This window comes from Aedes aegypti, chromosome 3, assembly GCF_002204515.2.
Source record: "Aedes aegypti strain LVP_AGWG chromosome 3, AaegL5.0 Primary Assembly, whole genome shotgun sequence".
NCBI classification, from domain to species: Eukaryota; Metazoa; Arthropoda; class Insecta; order Diptera; family Culicidae; genus Aedes; species Aedes aegypti.
This window is the reverse complement of record NC_035109.1, coordinates 24,720,117-24,735,919: the sequence shown is the minus strand read 5'-3', so window position 1 is coordinate 24,735,919 and position 15,803 is coordinate 24,720,117. Positions and strand designations below refer to the sequence as shown.

General features: G+C 39.0%; 1 protein-coding gene across 3 annotated transcripts in view; it reads right to left on the bottom strand.

The window, feature by feature from the left end:
- The window catches only part of LOC5567645 (beta-1,3-galactosyltransferase 5), a 30,670-nt gene extending 14,978 nt beyond the window's left edge, over positions 1 to 15,692 (bottom strand). For all 3 annotated transcript variants that reach the window (XM_021854938.1, XM_021854937.1, XM_001651789.2), the window contains exon 1: positions 15,212 to 15,692. In XM_021854938.1, the coding sequence (XP_021710630.1) occupies positions 15,212 to 15,494 (283 nt within the window). In that variant the 5' untranslated portion in view covers positions 15,495 to 15,692. The remainder of the gene's footprint in view (positions 1 to 15,211) is intronic.
- Between the last annotated feature and the right edge of the window lie 111 nt (positions 15,693 to 15,803).

Sequence of the window (15,803 nt, the reverse complement as noted above, 5' to 3'; positions counted from 1 at the left end):
CAGAGCGCGTGCGCACGGAAAGAGCGTCAGTTCGGCTCGATTTGCAATGATCAGTTATTATTATTATTTTTTCGCTATTGGATATTCTATGGTTTGGTTGATCAATGTTTGTTTTAAAAGCAGCTCCACTTATTTTGAAACATATTGCCGTGTACAATAGTAGACAACACAACTAATTTAATTAAAATAATTTGAAATTATAATTAGTACATATACAAAAGGGGAAGAACGTTTAGGCTGGTTGTGCATTACGATAAAATCTCTTAACATAAGCAATGCTCGTTGTTGGTTCTTGTGGAAGGATCAACATGTTCGGCTTAACGGCTTAAATATCGAATAACACCACATGCAATTGAACAAAAAGGATGTGATTACAATCCAGCTTTTTACGAGCGCTAATGGCTGCCGCCATCAGGCTCGCTTTCCAGCCAAACGTCAAATCGACCAATCCCCACCAGAAAGCGAGCCTGTTTGCGGCGGCCATTAGCGCTTTTAAAAAGCTGGATAGACTTTTGATATTTTCAATTCTGAACCACCGCAAAAAAAAAAATATTGGGAATCAAAATTCTCCTGAGAGGGATGATGTGGGGGAGGCTCATTCTAATTAATATTGTCGTTCAATTATGGGGATAAATTAAAATTGTTATTGTTCTATACATACTTATTTATTATAATTACCTGTAAATATTGATACAGCACAATTCAAGTATTTAAATATCAAATAGCAAACATAGATATGGTCGGTGTTCAGACAGACTGAACCAAGTGTTTTTTTTCAATCGAGTAAGAAAAATGTACCCCAAACATGTGAAACATCAAAATATTATAGATATTTACTGTAATAATGGAACTTATCTATTTGATGATACATTTGTATCAAAATAACATGGAAGATTTAAAATTGATGGAGTTCTTTACGTATCTTTAGAGCTCCAAAATTCATCTAGTCTGGTCTGTCTAAACACCGACCATATGATTCTCAAAAACTCATGAGAATGGTATTTTACTCTTTGAACTGTTATTTAATTTGGATGTGTTTAAAAGATTTATAAATTTAATTTATTATTGATGTTACGAGCTATGTCTGTAGTTAAACTTAATGCTACACAAGAAATTTATTTGAATCAAAGTATTTTTATATATAAATCATATGAAAAAAAATGTTCCAGAAAGTACTCTAGAATTCTTTGGGAGCGTCTCCCGGGATTCTTCCTTAAATCATTCATGAATCCTTCAAATCCTCTCTGGGATTGTTCTGCTGAAAATCTTGAGATTATTTCTGAATTTTCTTCCAGATATCGCTTTGGGATTCATCCAAAAAAAACGTTACCATTCCGGTATTACTTCTGAGATTCTTTCGGATATCCCATTGCGATTATTCTGGACATGTTTTTGGATTTTTTTGCAGAACTCTGTATGTGATTTTGCGTGTATCTCCTTAAGGATTACTTTTGAAATCCAGGAAATCAAATTCTTTGAAATTCTTGAAAATTGTTTTCGAAATACCATGGAAGATTTTACCATAAATCCTGATGCAATCCATTTGGATATTTAAAGAGGATTTTATCAAAAAATGTACGACTCTACTAGAAATTCTTCGAGAATTCCTCCGAAAATAACTCTAGATTTTTATCCGGAAATACTTCTGGTATTCTTATGAGAATGCCTCTGGTATTCTTCCAAAAATGACTTGAGATGCTTTCGGAAATCTTTCTGAAATTCTTCAAGAAATTCCACTGAGATTTTTACGCCAATATCTTTGAAATACTCCTGGGACTCTTACAAAAATCCTGTTGGAGTTTTTTTTTCGGATATCTTTCTATTCTAAATTTTTCAATAAATTTTGCTGGGATTGTGCTGTAAAACCTGCTAAGATTCATCCAAAAATACGACTGTCATTCTTCCGGATATCATTCAAGAATTCCACCGGAAGTTTTCGTGAGATTCAACCGTAAATCGTTATGGTATTTTTCAGAAATTCCATTGAGATTCTTAAAAATATCCTTCTGAAAAATTTTCTGTGAATTGTTTTGGGATTATAGAAGGATTTCCAGAAGAATTCCAAGGCGATTCACAGAAACATCACTTCTGTATGAAGGATTATCGTTAATATCTGAAATAATCCCATGAGAATTCTAAATCCAAATTACAGTGATATTCAAAAGAATCCCAGAAGTTATTTCGCCAGAATTCCTTGAAAGATTTAAAGGATATTCACAGACATCCAGAAGATTTCATGAATATTTTCCAGAATAATTCCGATGTCCAGATGAACTGCAGAAAGATTCATGGAATAATTTCAAACGGGATTTTCGGAATCATTTGAAAGTAACTTTTATAAGATCCTCAGAAAAAGAAATCAGTAATCAAAGTAATCGAAAAAATCTCATTATTTCAAGTAATGCTCGTTGGTTCATGTCGAAGGATCAACATGTTCGGCTTAACGAATCTTATTTTAAATATTGAATGTCACCACATACAATTAAACTAGTATGTGATTACAATTCTGAATCACCGCAAAAAAAAATTTAGAATCACAATCAATTATGGCGAGAAATTAAAATTGTTATTGTTCCATAAATACTTGTTTATTATAATTACTTGTAAATATTGATACAGCATATAAAAAGACATTGGTCCAGAAATTACTCCAGAATTCTATGGAATTTCCCTCCTGGGATTCTTCCTTAAATCACTTATGAATCCTTCAAAACCTCTCTGAGATTGTTCTGGAAATCTAAAGATTATTTCTGATTTTTCTCTAAGTTCTTCTGGAAATCACAGAATACTTACAGATATCGCTTTTGAACTCATCTAAAAAACATCGTTAGCATTCCGGTACTATATCTGAGATTTTTTCGGATATCCTTTGTGATTCTTCTGGACATCTTATTGGAATATTTGCATAAATCTGTATGTGAGTTTGCGTTTATCTCCTTAAGGATTACTTTTGAAATCCTGGAAATCAAATTCGAATCGAAATTCTCGAAGATTCTTTCGGAAATTCAATGGAAGATTCTAACAAAAATCCTGATGCAATTCTTCTGGATATTTTTAGAGGATTTTGCCAAAAAATGTACTACGACTCTACTACAAATTCGTCGAGAATTCCTCCGAAATTAACTCTGGCCTTTTTCTGGAAATACTTCTGGGATTATTATGAGAATACCTCTGGTATTCTTCCGGAAATCACCTGAGATGCTTTCGGAATCCCTTTAGAATACTTTCGAGGATGCTTCCGAAAATCTTTCTGAAATTATTCTAGAAATGCCACTGAGATTTTTACGTCCATATTCTTGAAATTTGTCTGGGACTCTTCCAAAAATCCTGTAGGAAATCTTCCAGATATCTTTCTAGCATTCTTTCGGGAAGCCTTCTGGGATACTTTCGAAAATCTTTCTGAGGATCCTTCAAATCCTTCTGTTAAGGATTCTTGCAGAAATTCTTCCCGAATTACCTCTAGACTCTGGGAGTTTCCTGAATTTTTCAAGAAAACTGTTATTATTTCGACCATCTCTCTAGGATTCTTTCGGAAATTCGTCTACAATACCCCCAGATTTCTTTCTGTTATCCTGCTGGAGGACTTCAAAACATCTTTCAAAGATTCTTCCAGAAATTTTACTGGAATTTTTCAAGAAATTCTGCTGGGATTCTTCCGTAAAACCTGCCGAAATTCATCCGGAAATACGACTGGAATTCTGCTTGAATGATAAGCATTCAAGAATTCCACCGGAAGTTTTTGTGGGATTCAACAGTAAATTGTCCTGGTATTTTGTTTAAATACATTGAGATTCTTAGGGAAAAATATACAGGATTCTTAAAAATATCCTTCTGAAAATTCTTCTGGAAATTGCTTTGGAATTAAAGGAGGATTTCCGGAAGAATCCCAGGTCGATTTACAGAAGAACCACAGAGAAATCACTAAAATATTATCAGGGAGATTTCTAAAGGAATTATTTTAAGGATTCTCGTAAATTCCTGAAACAATCTCAGGAGAATTTCGAATGGATTTTGAATGTTTTTTTTACAGTGATATCCAAAAGAATCCCAGAAGTTATTTCGCAAGAACCCCTGAAGATTCAATGAAAAGTCACAGACATCCAGACGATTTCATGAATATTTTCCAGAATAATTACGATGTCCAGAAGAGCTCCAGAAAGATTTACGGAATAATTTCAAATGGAATTTCCAGAACCATTTAAAAGTCACTTTCAAAAGATGCTCAGAAAAAGAAATCAGTAATCAAAGAATCTCATAGGTATTTTTTTAAAGTCCCAGCGACTGTCCAGTAGTTTTCTTGGAGGATTTCCATTTGAAGTCAAGAGGGATTTTCAGAAAATTCTGCCAAGGATTTAAGAAAATTTTCAAGGAAAATCAATGATAAATCACGAAAAAAAATCAAAAACACTTCCTCATGAATTTCCAGAAGAATCACAGAGTTTTTTTTCTCAAAAAAATTTAGAAAAAAATTCTAAAGAATCACGAAGGAATTTTCGGAATAATTCTGGATATACAAAATTATCTCAGGCAGAAACAATAAAATCAATAGCAATAAATCTGTAAGAATATAAAAAGGATTTCTGAAAGAATATAAGGAGGATTTACAAACAATTACAGAGGAATTTTCGGATGATTTCCATAAATAAAGATTTAAAAAAATCCCCGTCATCTGGAAGATTCTTAGCAGGATTTTCGGAAGTATTCCACAGGGATTTCTGGGAGAAATCCATTGGGATTTACAAAAGAATTCCAGAAGAATTTCCAAAAGAATCCCAAGAATTTGCACGAAAGAAAGTGAAGTGAAATAATAGATTTTTTTGATTATAGTCTCAGGCGTCTTTCCGAGAGTATTCTAGAATAATAGGTATAATCTAAGACATTTTTCGGAAAGAATCTCAAAGGGATTTTGAAGAACTTTCAAAGAGTTTCACGGAAGAAATACTGAAGAATTACGAGGAAAATATCAGAATTTAAATAATAATTTCGATTGGATTTCCAGAAGAAATCCCGAGAAATTTTGTGAGAATCCCGAACCCAGATTTTTAAAATAGATTCCATTACACTGGAAAGCAATCATTAAATCATTTTCGGCAGAATTCCAGAATTTTACGGCAGAATTCCAGAATTTTACAGCAGAATCCTGAAAGGATTTCCATAATAACCCAAGATGGGTTTCTGGGATAGTCCAATAGGAAGTCCTAAGGAGGTTATTGGAAAAATCAGAGCGATCAAAGAAATAACTACATATAATAATTTCAGAAGGGTTGCTGAAAGAATCTCAGTGAATTTTCAAGATGTACTCTAGCAACACAACTAATATATACTAATATTTACAACTCAATACTTAATTATAAATTGCGTTAAGGTGATTATAGAACAAAGCCACCCCTCAAATTTTCAAAAGCACAAGACTTGAGAACCAAACAGCTCTCACCGTTGAAAATTTATCCCATTAGTCACCACCAGCAAGCAAGCAGATTGATTGGTTTTCAACGCAAACTGTTGTCAGATTCTCCAGTCTTGTGCCCTTGTTTGGCTTCGTTTTATAATCACCTTGAGCTGAGTGTACGCCATCCAGTTTGGGGGCGGATTGACGGTATTGAAGTGGATTAAAAACAATTATAGGAGAACGTGTGGAAAATACATATGAACTGCGCAGAATACATCAGACCGATTTAGCATTGCTGCGCACTTCTAAAAGCATTTTATTTTATTTTTGAACGATAATGATCATCAGTTGATTTTCCGCTACTGTTTTTTTTAAATCACAATTGTTATTTCTTTCCGTGCACGCGCTCGGGAAATTAATCTGGCCATGGTGCAACAACCGCGCTACATTCGATGAATCCTATGCGACAAAAATTGTCGGCGCTATCCGTCAAATTCGCTCACCAAAGCTATTTTGGTGACTTTAACATCACAGCTTATGACGTACAGAAATTTTGTATCGGTTCCTCCCTCCCAGGTCACAGTTACTCCAGGTCCGTTCCACTCGGGCTCTAGTACTGCATTCGGTCCCTCGGTAGTGCAAAAGGTACCCAAGTTTGATAGATCGTAGTACACTTTTCACGGCATTCTAGATTACCTTATGATCCATAAAATTTTGGGCAACTGCAAGGGACATGGAGATGTGTTTTTGGTTAATCAATTTTATCATCCCTATCGACCATGCCCGTGAAGATTTGCGCATTCATATGCTAGCCCAAAACACTTCACTTCAAGAGTCTGCCAGAGATTCTGCCGGATGGTTCTACAACATCATTGTGCTATAATATATGCTTTTATATCACATTGCTACTACATATTGCACCAGAAGGCATTCTGAAAAATCTTCGTCTCAAGTAAGAATATAATCTTACTATAATCTTCACCTTAAGTAGAAAAATTAGTATAATTCCTCTTTCTAATATGATGAAGACTACAATATAAAATTACAGAAATCATAAGAGTAGTAGATTTGCTCGAATTTAGTCGAAATCTACTGATGGGACTATTATGTCGGTACTTTTCATATGGGACGCACATGGTTTGGTATTTTTTCGAATTTTGTTCATACAAAAGTGCAATTTCGTTAACGATTTCTAAAACTACACTAATACATTCCTCTCCGAACGCTAGCCAGAGTCGGTCGTGTTTTCTTGCTACCTACGAGTCAAGTGAAGTGATTCTTGCAGAAAAGTGAACTGTTTTTTCCCCACGTTGCGTGGTTTTTTACGGTTACTTTTATAGTGCATATAATCGCTTACCCGCGTTCCGGACCACGGAAGCAGCCAGCCTTAAGCCTAGTCTTCTGGCTGGACTGTCCAACTTTAACCAAGGCCATCCGCTGTGCCATCATCATCAGCACACCAGAGGCCATACATCAACAGGCGGCCGTTTGCTGCCAACCGGCTGCTCAATCTTCATTCCTAGCAGCACCCGGACAATACATCCATCTGCTGACCAGCACGTGCTTATCGAAAACAACAGCACCGGAGAAGCATACATTGGATGCATTGAATAAGTATTTACTTCGTTCTGCCGATCTCTTTGTCTACGGTCTGTCCTTTCTCCGACGTTGTTAGCAGGTGATCAATTCACCCACCATCGGTAATTACTTTTCTTACTATTTTTTTTTCTCATCGTTAATTTCGTTTTCATTTTTCATAATAAATTTATTATTAGTATTAAGTCCCCTAAAGGGCAATTCCCTTGTTTTGCTTTTTGTTTTTTTTTCTAACGTTATTTTTTTTTCTGCTGTACATTTTTTTTTTCATTATTATTATAATTATTAATCCGTACATTATTTGTGGTTAATTTACCCAAAGTGCAATCACATTTTGCATTCCCCTTTTTTTATTGTAAATATTTTGTAATTACCTTTATTTGCAATTAGTATTATTCTGCGGTATTATTTTCATTGTTATTAAAACTACCGTTAAGTGCAAACCAGCCAAACACCGTTCACATTTCTTGGTCCACTATAATATTTTATTTGCACATATATTTTGAACTGTCTTTTGAAGGGGTAATACTACCCCATGGAACCAAAAGACAAAGGCGGGGGTTCGTCGCGCTTCGAAATTTCCTCGGATGATGAATCAAGTACGAAACATTCTAACGTTGTCCCAAAATTGATTCCGCTGCATATTGCCGAAATGGAGACGACTGATACAGTTAACCTTTCTCCATTTCTTCCAGTCGCCTCGGAAGAACACGCAAACAGTTCATCCAGCATTGACCCTTCCGAAGATGTTGAATCTATTGAATCTCCTTCTTACGAAATTTTGACCAATGATCAAGTGCCAATGGATACGTCCTCCATCACTCGTAAAACAAATCAACCCCTGGTGCTTTCCTCTTCTTCTGGTACGGTTAAGGAAGCGACCCCCCGCCTGAAAGCTTATCCACCCGGATCTAAGGGTCCCTTTCTGGTTTTCTTCCGGTCCAAAGGCAAACCGTTGAACAAATTACAAATTGAGAAAGATCTGGCAAAGTCGTTTCGGGGCATCGAATCAGTAGATGCTCCCAGCCGTGACAAACTGCGTGTCACGGTTAGTGATCGTGAACAGGCCAATAAGATTGTTGCCTACAAACTCTTCTCGATGGAGTACAGAGTATACCTTCCAAGTCGAGAAATTGAGATCGCAGGAGTGGTCACCGAACCGTATTTAAGTTGTGCTGACATCAAATCTGGTGTTGGAGGGTTTAAAAACCGTGCCGTCCCTCCAGTCGCCATACTTGATGCCAGACAAATGAACCAGGTGGCTCCTGATGGCAAAAAACAGCCCTCGAATTCATTTTGCGTAACTTTCTCCGGATCGGCGCTTCCAGATTACCTGGTGATCGGGAAACTTCGGTTACCCGTTCGCCTCTATAAACCGACGGTTATGCACTGTGATAAGTGCCAGCAAATTGGTCATACATCACCTTTCTGCTGCAACAAACCACGGTGCGCAAAGTGCGGTGAGCTACATGTGCAGGGTGCCTGCAGTTCTGAACCCAAGTGTGCATGCTGTGGTCAAGCTCCACATGAGCTTACTGCGTGCCCGAAGTTTATAGAGCGGGAGAAACATCAAATACGCTCTCTGAAACAACGGTCAAAGCAATCTTACGCAGAAATGCTAAAGAAGATTGCACCTACTGTTGTTCCACCAGCCCGCAACCATAACCGCCACGATCGAGGGGACGGTTATGGGGGGGTGTTATTGGGGATCAATAAGCGCCACTCCTTTTATAGAATTGATTTTCCCCCGATGACAGGCACTGAAGTAGTTGCATGCCAGGTTACTATACGAGGGTAAAACTTTAGCATTGCAAGCGTCTACCTGCCGCCGAGTGCCAGGATATCTCGCAGAGACCTAGCAGACATCTGCTGCGCTATGCCAGCCCCACGGTTGATCGTAGGTGATTTCAATTCACACGGTACAGCCTGGGGGTCAATGTACGACGACAACCGTTCAACCTTGTTATATGACCTATGCGACGACTTCAACTTGACTATTTTGAACACTGGGGAAGCAACACGAATTAAACCTCCAGCTCCTCCAAGTATTTTAGACCTCTCAATATGTTCGAATTCGCTATCATTGGATTGCACGTGGAAAGTGATTCAGGATCCCCATGGTAGTGATCATCTGCCTATCAAAATTTCAATCACTAATAATTCGTGTCAGGTCCGCCAGATCGACGTCGCATATGACCTCACGAAACACATTGACTGGGGAAAATATGCCGAGGCGATTTCCGATGGCGAGCAGTCGGTCAATGCTCTTCCTCCGTTGGAAGAATATCAGTTTCTATCCGAGTTAATCATCAACAGTGCTCTTCAAGCGCAGCGTCGACCAATACCGGGATCGAAAGTTCGACGTCGGCCACCCACCCCATGGTGGGATGAGAAGTGCACCGCAGTGTACCGGGAAAAATCCGCCGCGTTTCAAGAATACCGGAAACGTGGTTCTAGGGAAAACTACGAGCGCTATACCTCTCTTGAACGCAAGTTTGGTAGTCTCGTCAAAGCGAAGAAACGAGGATATTGGCGAAATTTCGTCAACGGGCTTTCGCGAGAAACTTCGATGACTACATTGTGGACCGTCGGGAGAAAAATGCGCAACGCGTCAGCGGTAAATGAAGATAAAGAACACTCTTCTCGGTGGATCTTCCAATTTGCCAAGAAAGTATGTCCTGACTCCGTACACGTGTATGGAACGGTTCGCGATGGTTTAACAGAGAGAAGCGAAATCGATAGTCCCTTTTCGATGCTCGAACTTTCACTTGCTCTCCTCTCATGTAACAACTCTGCTCCAGGAATGGATAGAATTAAGTTCAACTTGCTTAAAAACCACCCAGACGTCGCGAAGAGGCGCTTGTTGAACTTATACAATCAGCTCCTGGAAGACAACATTGTTCCGGATGATTGGAGACAAGTGAGAGTGATTGCCATCCAAAAGCCCGGAAAATCCGCGTCCGACTACAACTCGTACCGCCCTATTGCGATGTTGTCGTGCTTGCGCAAGCTGTTAGAGAAGATGATTCTCCATCGGCTTGATAAATGGGTTGAATCTAATGGCTTTCTTTCAGCTACTCAATTTGGTTTCCGCAGAGGCAAGGGAACGAGCGACTATCTTGCGCTGCTTTCAACAGAAATTCACCTGGCCTATGCTCGAAAGGAACAAATGGGATCAGTATTTTTGGACATTAAGGGAGCTTTTGATTCAGTATGTATTGATGTCCTTTCAGACAAACTCCATGATTGTGGACTTTCACCATTATTGAGCAACTATTTGTATAATTTGTTGTCTGAGAAACGAATGAGTTTTTCTCACGGAACCTCAACAACTTCACGAATTAGCTACATGGGTCTCCCCCAGGGCTCATGTTTAAGCCCCCTTCTTTACAATTTCTATATCAGAGATATTGATGATTGTCTCATGGAAAATTGCTCGCTTAGACAGCTTGCGGATGATGCCGTTGTTTCTGTAACAGGATCAGGGGCGGAAGATCTGCAAGGACCATTGCAAGATACTCTAGACAATTTGTCTACTTGGGCCTTAAAGCTGGGTATCGAATTCTCTCCGGAGAAAACCAAGTTAGTTGTCTTTTCTAAGAAGCATAACCCAGCAAAGGTAGTGCTTCAAATGGTGGGTAAGGAACTAACTCAGGATCCTTCATATATGTACTTAGGGGTCTGGTTCGACTCTAAATGCACCTGGGGAAAGCACATTAAGTATCTGTATCAGAAATGCCAACAACGGATCAACTTCATGCGTACTCTCACCGGAACATGGTGGGGAGCCCATCCGGAAGATCTGATAAAGCTGTACCGCACTACAATCCTATCCGTCCTCGAATACGGTAGCTTTTGTTTCCAATCCGCCGCGAAAACACATATTCTGAAGCTTGAGCGTATCCAGTATCGCTGTCTTCGGATTGCGTTAGGCTGCATGAACTCGACTCATACAATGAGTTTGGAGGTATTAGCAGGAGTTCTTCCTTTATCAGATCGTTTCGCGGAATTGTCACTCAGGCTCCTCATCCGATGTGAAGTATTGAATCCATTGGTAATTGAAAATTTTGAAAAGCTAATCGAAAGAAATCCTCAAACAAAATTCATGACACTGTACTACTGGTACATGAGTCTGGAGATTAATCCTTCTTTGAATGCTCCCAATCGTAGTTGCTTCCCAAATCTCTTCAACTCCACTGTAGGTTTTGATCTGACCATGAGGCGAGAAACCCATGGAATTCCGGATCTACTCCGATCGGAGTTCATACCACTAATTTTTGCAAACAAGTTCGGCCAGGTCAGCAGCGACAGAACGTTTTATACTGACGGGTCAAAAACAAATGATTCCACTGGATTTGGTGTATACAACGAATTTCATAGCGCCGCCCACAAACTTCAGAACCCTTGTTCAGTATACGTCGCAGAATTAGCGGCTATACACTATGCATTAGAGCGAATTGCCTCTCTTCCCTCTGATCGATATTTCATTTTTACGGATAGTCTCAGCTCCATCGAGGCTATACGTTCAATGAGGCCGGTAAAGCACTCACCGTATTTTCTCAGTGAAATACGATCTAAATTGAGTGCTTTGTCGAATCATACCATCACCTTGGTTTGGGTCCCCTCGCATTGCTCGATTCCGGGCAATGAGAAAGCGGACGCACTCGCCAAGGTGGGCGCTATGGAAGGCGATATTTATGATCGACAAATCGCCTTTGAAGAATTTTTCACAATTGCTCGTCAGCAGACCTTGCTCAGTTGGCAACAAAAATGGGATAAAGGGGATTTGGGCAGGTGGTTACATTCCATTCTCCCGCAGGTGTCAAAGAAGTCGTGGTTTAAAGGGATGAACATGAGTCGCGACTTTATCAAGATAATGTGTCGGCTGATGTCCAACCACTACTCGTTAGGCTCGCATCTCTATCGAATAGGGCTCGCAGATAACAATCGATGTGGTTGTGGAGCTGGTTACCAAGACATCAACCATGTTGTCTGGTACTGTCCCGAATACGGAATTGCCAGATCAAATCTATGTATATCTCTCAGGGCCCGAGGAAAACCAGACAAGGAAGACATTAGAGATGTGTTGGGTAGACTGGACTTTGACTACATGTTACTTGTTTACAAGTTTCTGAAGCAAATCGACGTTTTTGTTTGATAATATGCTTTTTGTTCCGCTTGTCCACCTCGTTAACCCCTTCCCGTTTTTAGAATGTCCACCTTGTTTCCCTCGAAACCCGTTTGTTTGTACCGTTACAGGTTGTCGTCATGTCCACTCTGCGTTGATCAGCACCAATAACGCCACTACAATATCCTGCTGTTGAAGATCAACAAGTAAACCCAAAATTCCCATCCCTTCCAAAAATGATTGTTCTCCTTAACCTCGACCAAACCGCGAGTTTTACGGTTCCCCAAAACTAACCTAGATAATAAGAAGCAAATATGATTTTGTAAAATAAATCAATAGAATCCGGCTCCGTAATGCCTAAGAGCGCTTGAGCCTGCTAAATAAATGATAAGATAAAAAAAAACTACACTAATAATGAACGCTATTCATGAAGCTAACTCTGAAGTGACGAAAATTGGAACATGTTCCAGTAATGGAGGAAATGTTTTTTTAGGATATTCAATGATTTTATCATTCTAAGAAAATTTTTTACGTAAAATAGAATAGAATGCTTTCGAATGACGTATTCAGATGTGAAAAACGACCTTCCGTTATTTTCATAACGATTTTTCATTCCTCAACCCGTACTATTGCCTGTATCACTGGCACACACGCCCTATTCAAAATCATCGCACCCTGGAAAATATAATTCCAAGCTCAGGGTAGAAGACATTCAGGGAGAATTTTTAAATTAAATTCTAGAAAAATCTCAAATGGAATCCAAAAGAACTGTCTGAAGATATTTGTAACATTCGACAAAAGTAGGCATTGAGTAAATGGAACACCAAGTGTGCATTTTATGCAGGGTTGGGAAAAATCTTGAAATTCACTCTACAGTAGCTAAGCACAGCACAGTCAGCGAAGCCAGTGAAACTCATGCCCATCGCTGCTGTAAGCAAAAAGTCTTGAAAATATAAAAACACCCGTTGCTAAGGGCAACCGAAAATTACTGTAGAAAAATGTTCTATTTCCCGCATTGAGAGCCTTCAATAACACTACTGATTTAGAAAATTCATGCACTCAACATACTCAACTACTTTATGAGATTCACATTTTTGAACTGCTGTACTGGGAAGAGCCACGTGAGTTTTTCGAAATTCAATCCTACTACTATTACCATTCCCAGCCCTGATTTTATGGCAGTATGGGAAGAAACTAAAATTTCTAAAAATTACCAGAAACTCAAAAGTGCTTATATGAGGCTGAAATTTTGTACAGCTCATATCGCTTATTGGTTGTGGTAGTCAGAAAATAATTCTGATAGAAATTTCTTTGCTACTACACTACGAGGCTCATGCATAATCTCAATGTGATTGTTATGCGATTATAATTACCAATGTGACAAAACAACTTGGTATTCCTACATCATTTGATGACTCACCACGGTATCAACTCGAAATTGTCAAAATTGTCGAATGTGACTGATATGCAGTTATGGGCAGCGAAGTAGTTCCTAGAATAACCCTGGCAGGAAAGCTCGAGGCGTTCTGCAAACGTCTTTTAAGAAGATCAAAAAATATTTTTGGAAAAATTCTCAGGATAGTATCCAATAACAGGGGCCCTCCTTAGCCGAGTGGTTAGAGTCGGCGGCTACGAAGCAAAGCCATGCTGAAGGTGTCTGGGTTCGAATCCCAGTCGGTCCAGGATCTTTTCGTAAAGGAAATTTCCATGACTTCCCTGAGAGTATCATCGTACCTGCCACACGATATACGCATGCGAAAATGGCAACTTTGGCAAAGAAAGCTCTCAGTTAATAACTGTGGAAGTGCTCATAAGAACACTAAGCTGAGAAGCAGGCTCTGTCCCAGTGAGGACGTAAATGCCAAGAAGAAGAAGTATCCAATAACTATTCAAGGCAGATTACTGTGAAGAAACCATTTAGCAATTTCTTTGGGAATCTTTACCCAAGGCAATGTTTGGAGATTTTTCTAATGGTAGTAAAATTCCTGATCGAATCCTTGCAGAAATTTCAGCAGTTTCTTGTGGAATTTCTCAAAACGTTTATGATTATTTTTGAGTTTGGTGTAAATTCAGCAAAAAAAAGTTAATGTTAATGTAGTGTAAGATTTTATTTTATCATATATTTATAGCGAAAATTTCAAAAACAACCCAGGACAAATTTCTGGGAAATATAAGAAGCTATCGCTTAACAAATTCTTTGACGTATTCTTTGAAGAATTCCTGGATGAATTCGTACGATAGATTGGAAGACCCCTGGCATAAACCTGTTGAGTTCAAAACACGATATCTACGTGTTAGTTTTTATAATTTTATATCATGTCAAGAAACTAATTATTCTAAGGAAAATACATGTGGAAAGCAATGTAGATTTTTGGCAGATTACTCTCAAGATATATGGCGAACTGTGAAGAAAACCTTCGATTGATCATCGACAAAAGTCTAATTAATAGGTATTTAATTTAATTTCAACCATAATTTGTCCATCGTCACCACGCGTAATAAGTTAATTAATTCAATAACCATGCGGATTGGAATACCGAACAGCTCAATATAAGCGTCAATTTTTAGGTATTTAATTATTTAATATGAATGCTGAAGCATAGCATAGCATAGCATAGACTGACTGTACATGGCAATGGTTGCTACTCCGTAATTGATCGGAACTGGTAAGAATTGCACTAGGATCCAAATGACTAAGGGATGGGAGTTTCCGCTTACTCTCGAAGTGCAATTTTAGCAGATCTCATATTATTGATCAATAACGGCGCCGCCCATGTCCTTATAGTCAGTTGGGATGGGAAAGGAATGTTAGTGTGTAATGATTGTTGCTTCTAGAGACCAAGAATACCTCTGCATCTCCACAATCACCACGGCAAGGGTGTTTATTAGTGAGGGAGGATAAGATCTGGGAGTCACCTTTGGTCGGTGATGCGATCCATGGATAAGGGGGAAAATACGACTTATACTTAAAGCTAGTTTTATATTTTTGTCTCGAGAAATTTTTGGTAGAAGATTTGAAATTACGTCAACATCTGCAGTGTCGAAATTTAATATGAATGCTGCAGATAATTTACAAATTCAAATGGCCCAACACTCACCCAACAGCTCCGAGTAGCTTCCGTTCTCCTTGCAGATGTCGTTCCCGATCCGGAAGTGGAAATCGGTCAAATTAACCAACCGCTTCGGATCCGGCTCCCTTCCTCCGTCTTCCATTTCGTCAGACTTCAGCAGCGTTAGGAAACCGCTATCACCGCCGCTGCTCTCCAGGGGCTTCAGAAACAGATAGTGCCCTTCGCTGTCCACCGGAAAAGAGTACCGATAGACCAGATACAGGATCAGCAGGGCTATGCTGAACACCAAAAAACGGTGGAACTTTCTCATGGCTGTGGGATTTTGAGGTTTTCACTTAATGCACTAACTAAGGCTGGTGGATGTGGAGGGACATTGGCACGAGGATATGAAACCGTTTTTTTTTTTTCGGGAAACGAGTAAGGAAGGATTTCCTTTTGGCACTCTGGAAGAAATTTAAGGAAACAGAGTGATGCGAATTCGCTGCGGTGATGTAAACAACACTTGACGCAACCCTCGCACAACAAATGATAGGGTAAATGGCACAATTGTTGGCATGATGCGGAATGCGTCGGAAAATGAAACATTCATGCGGATGGAAAATCTCGCATAATTTATAAT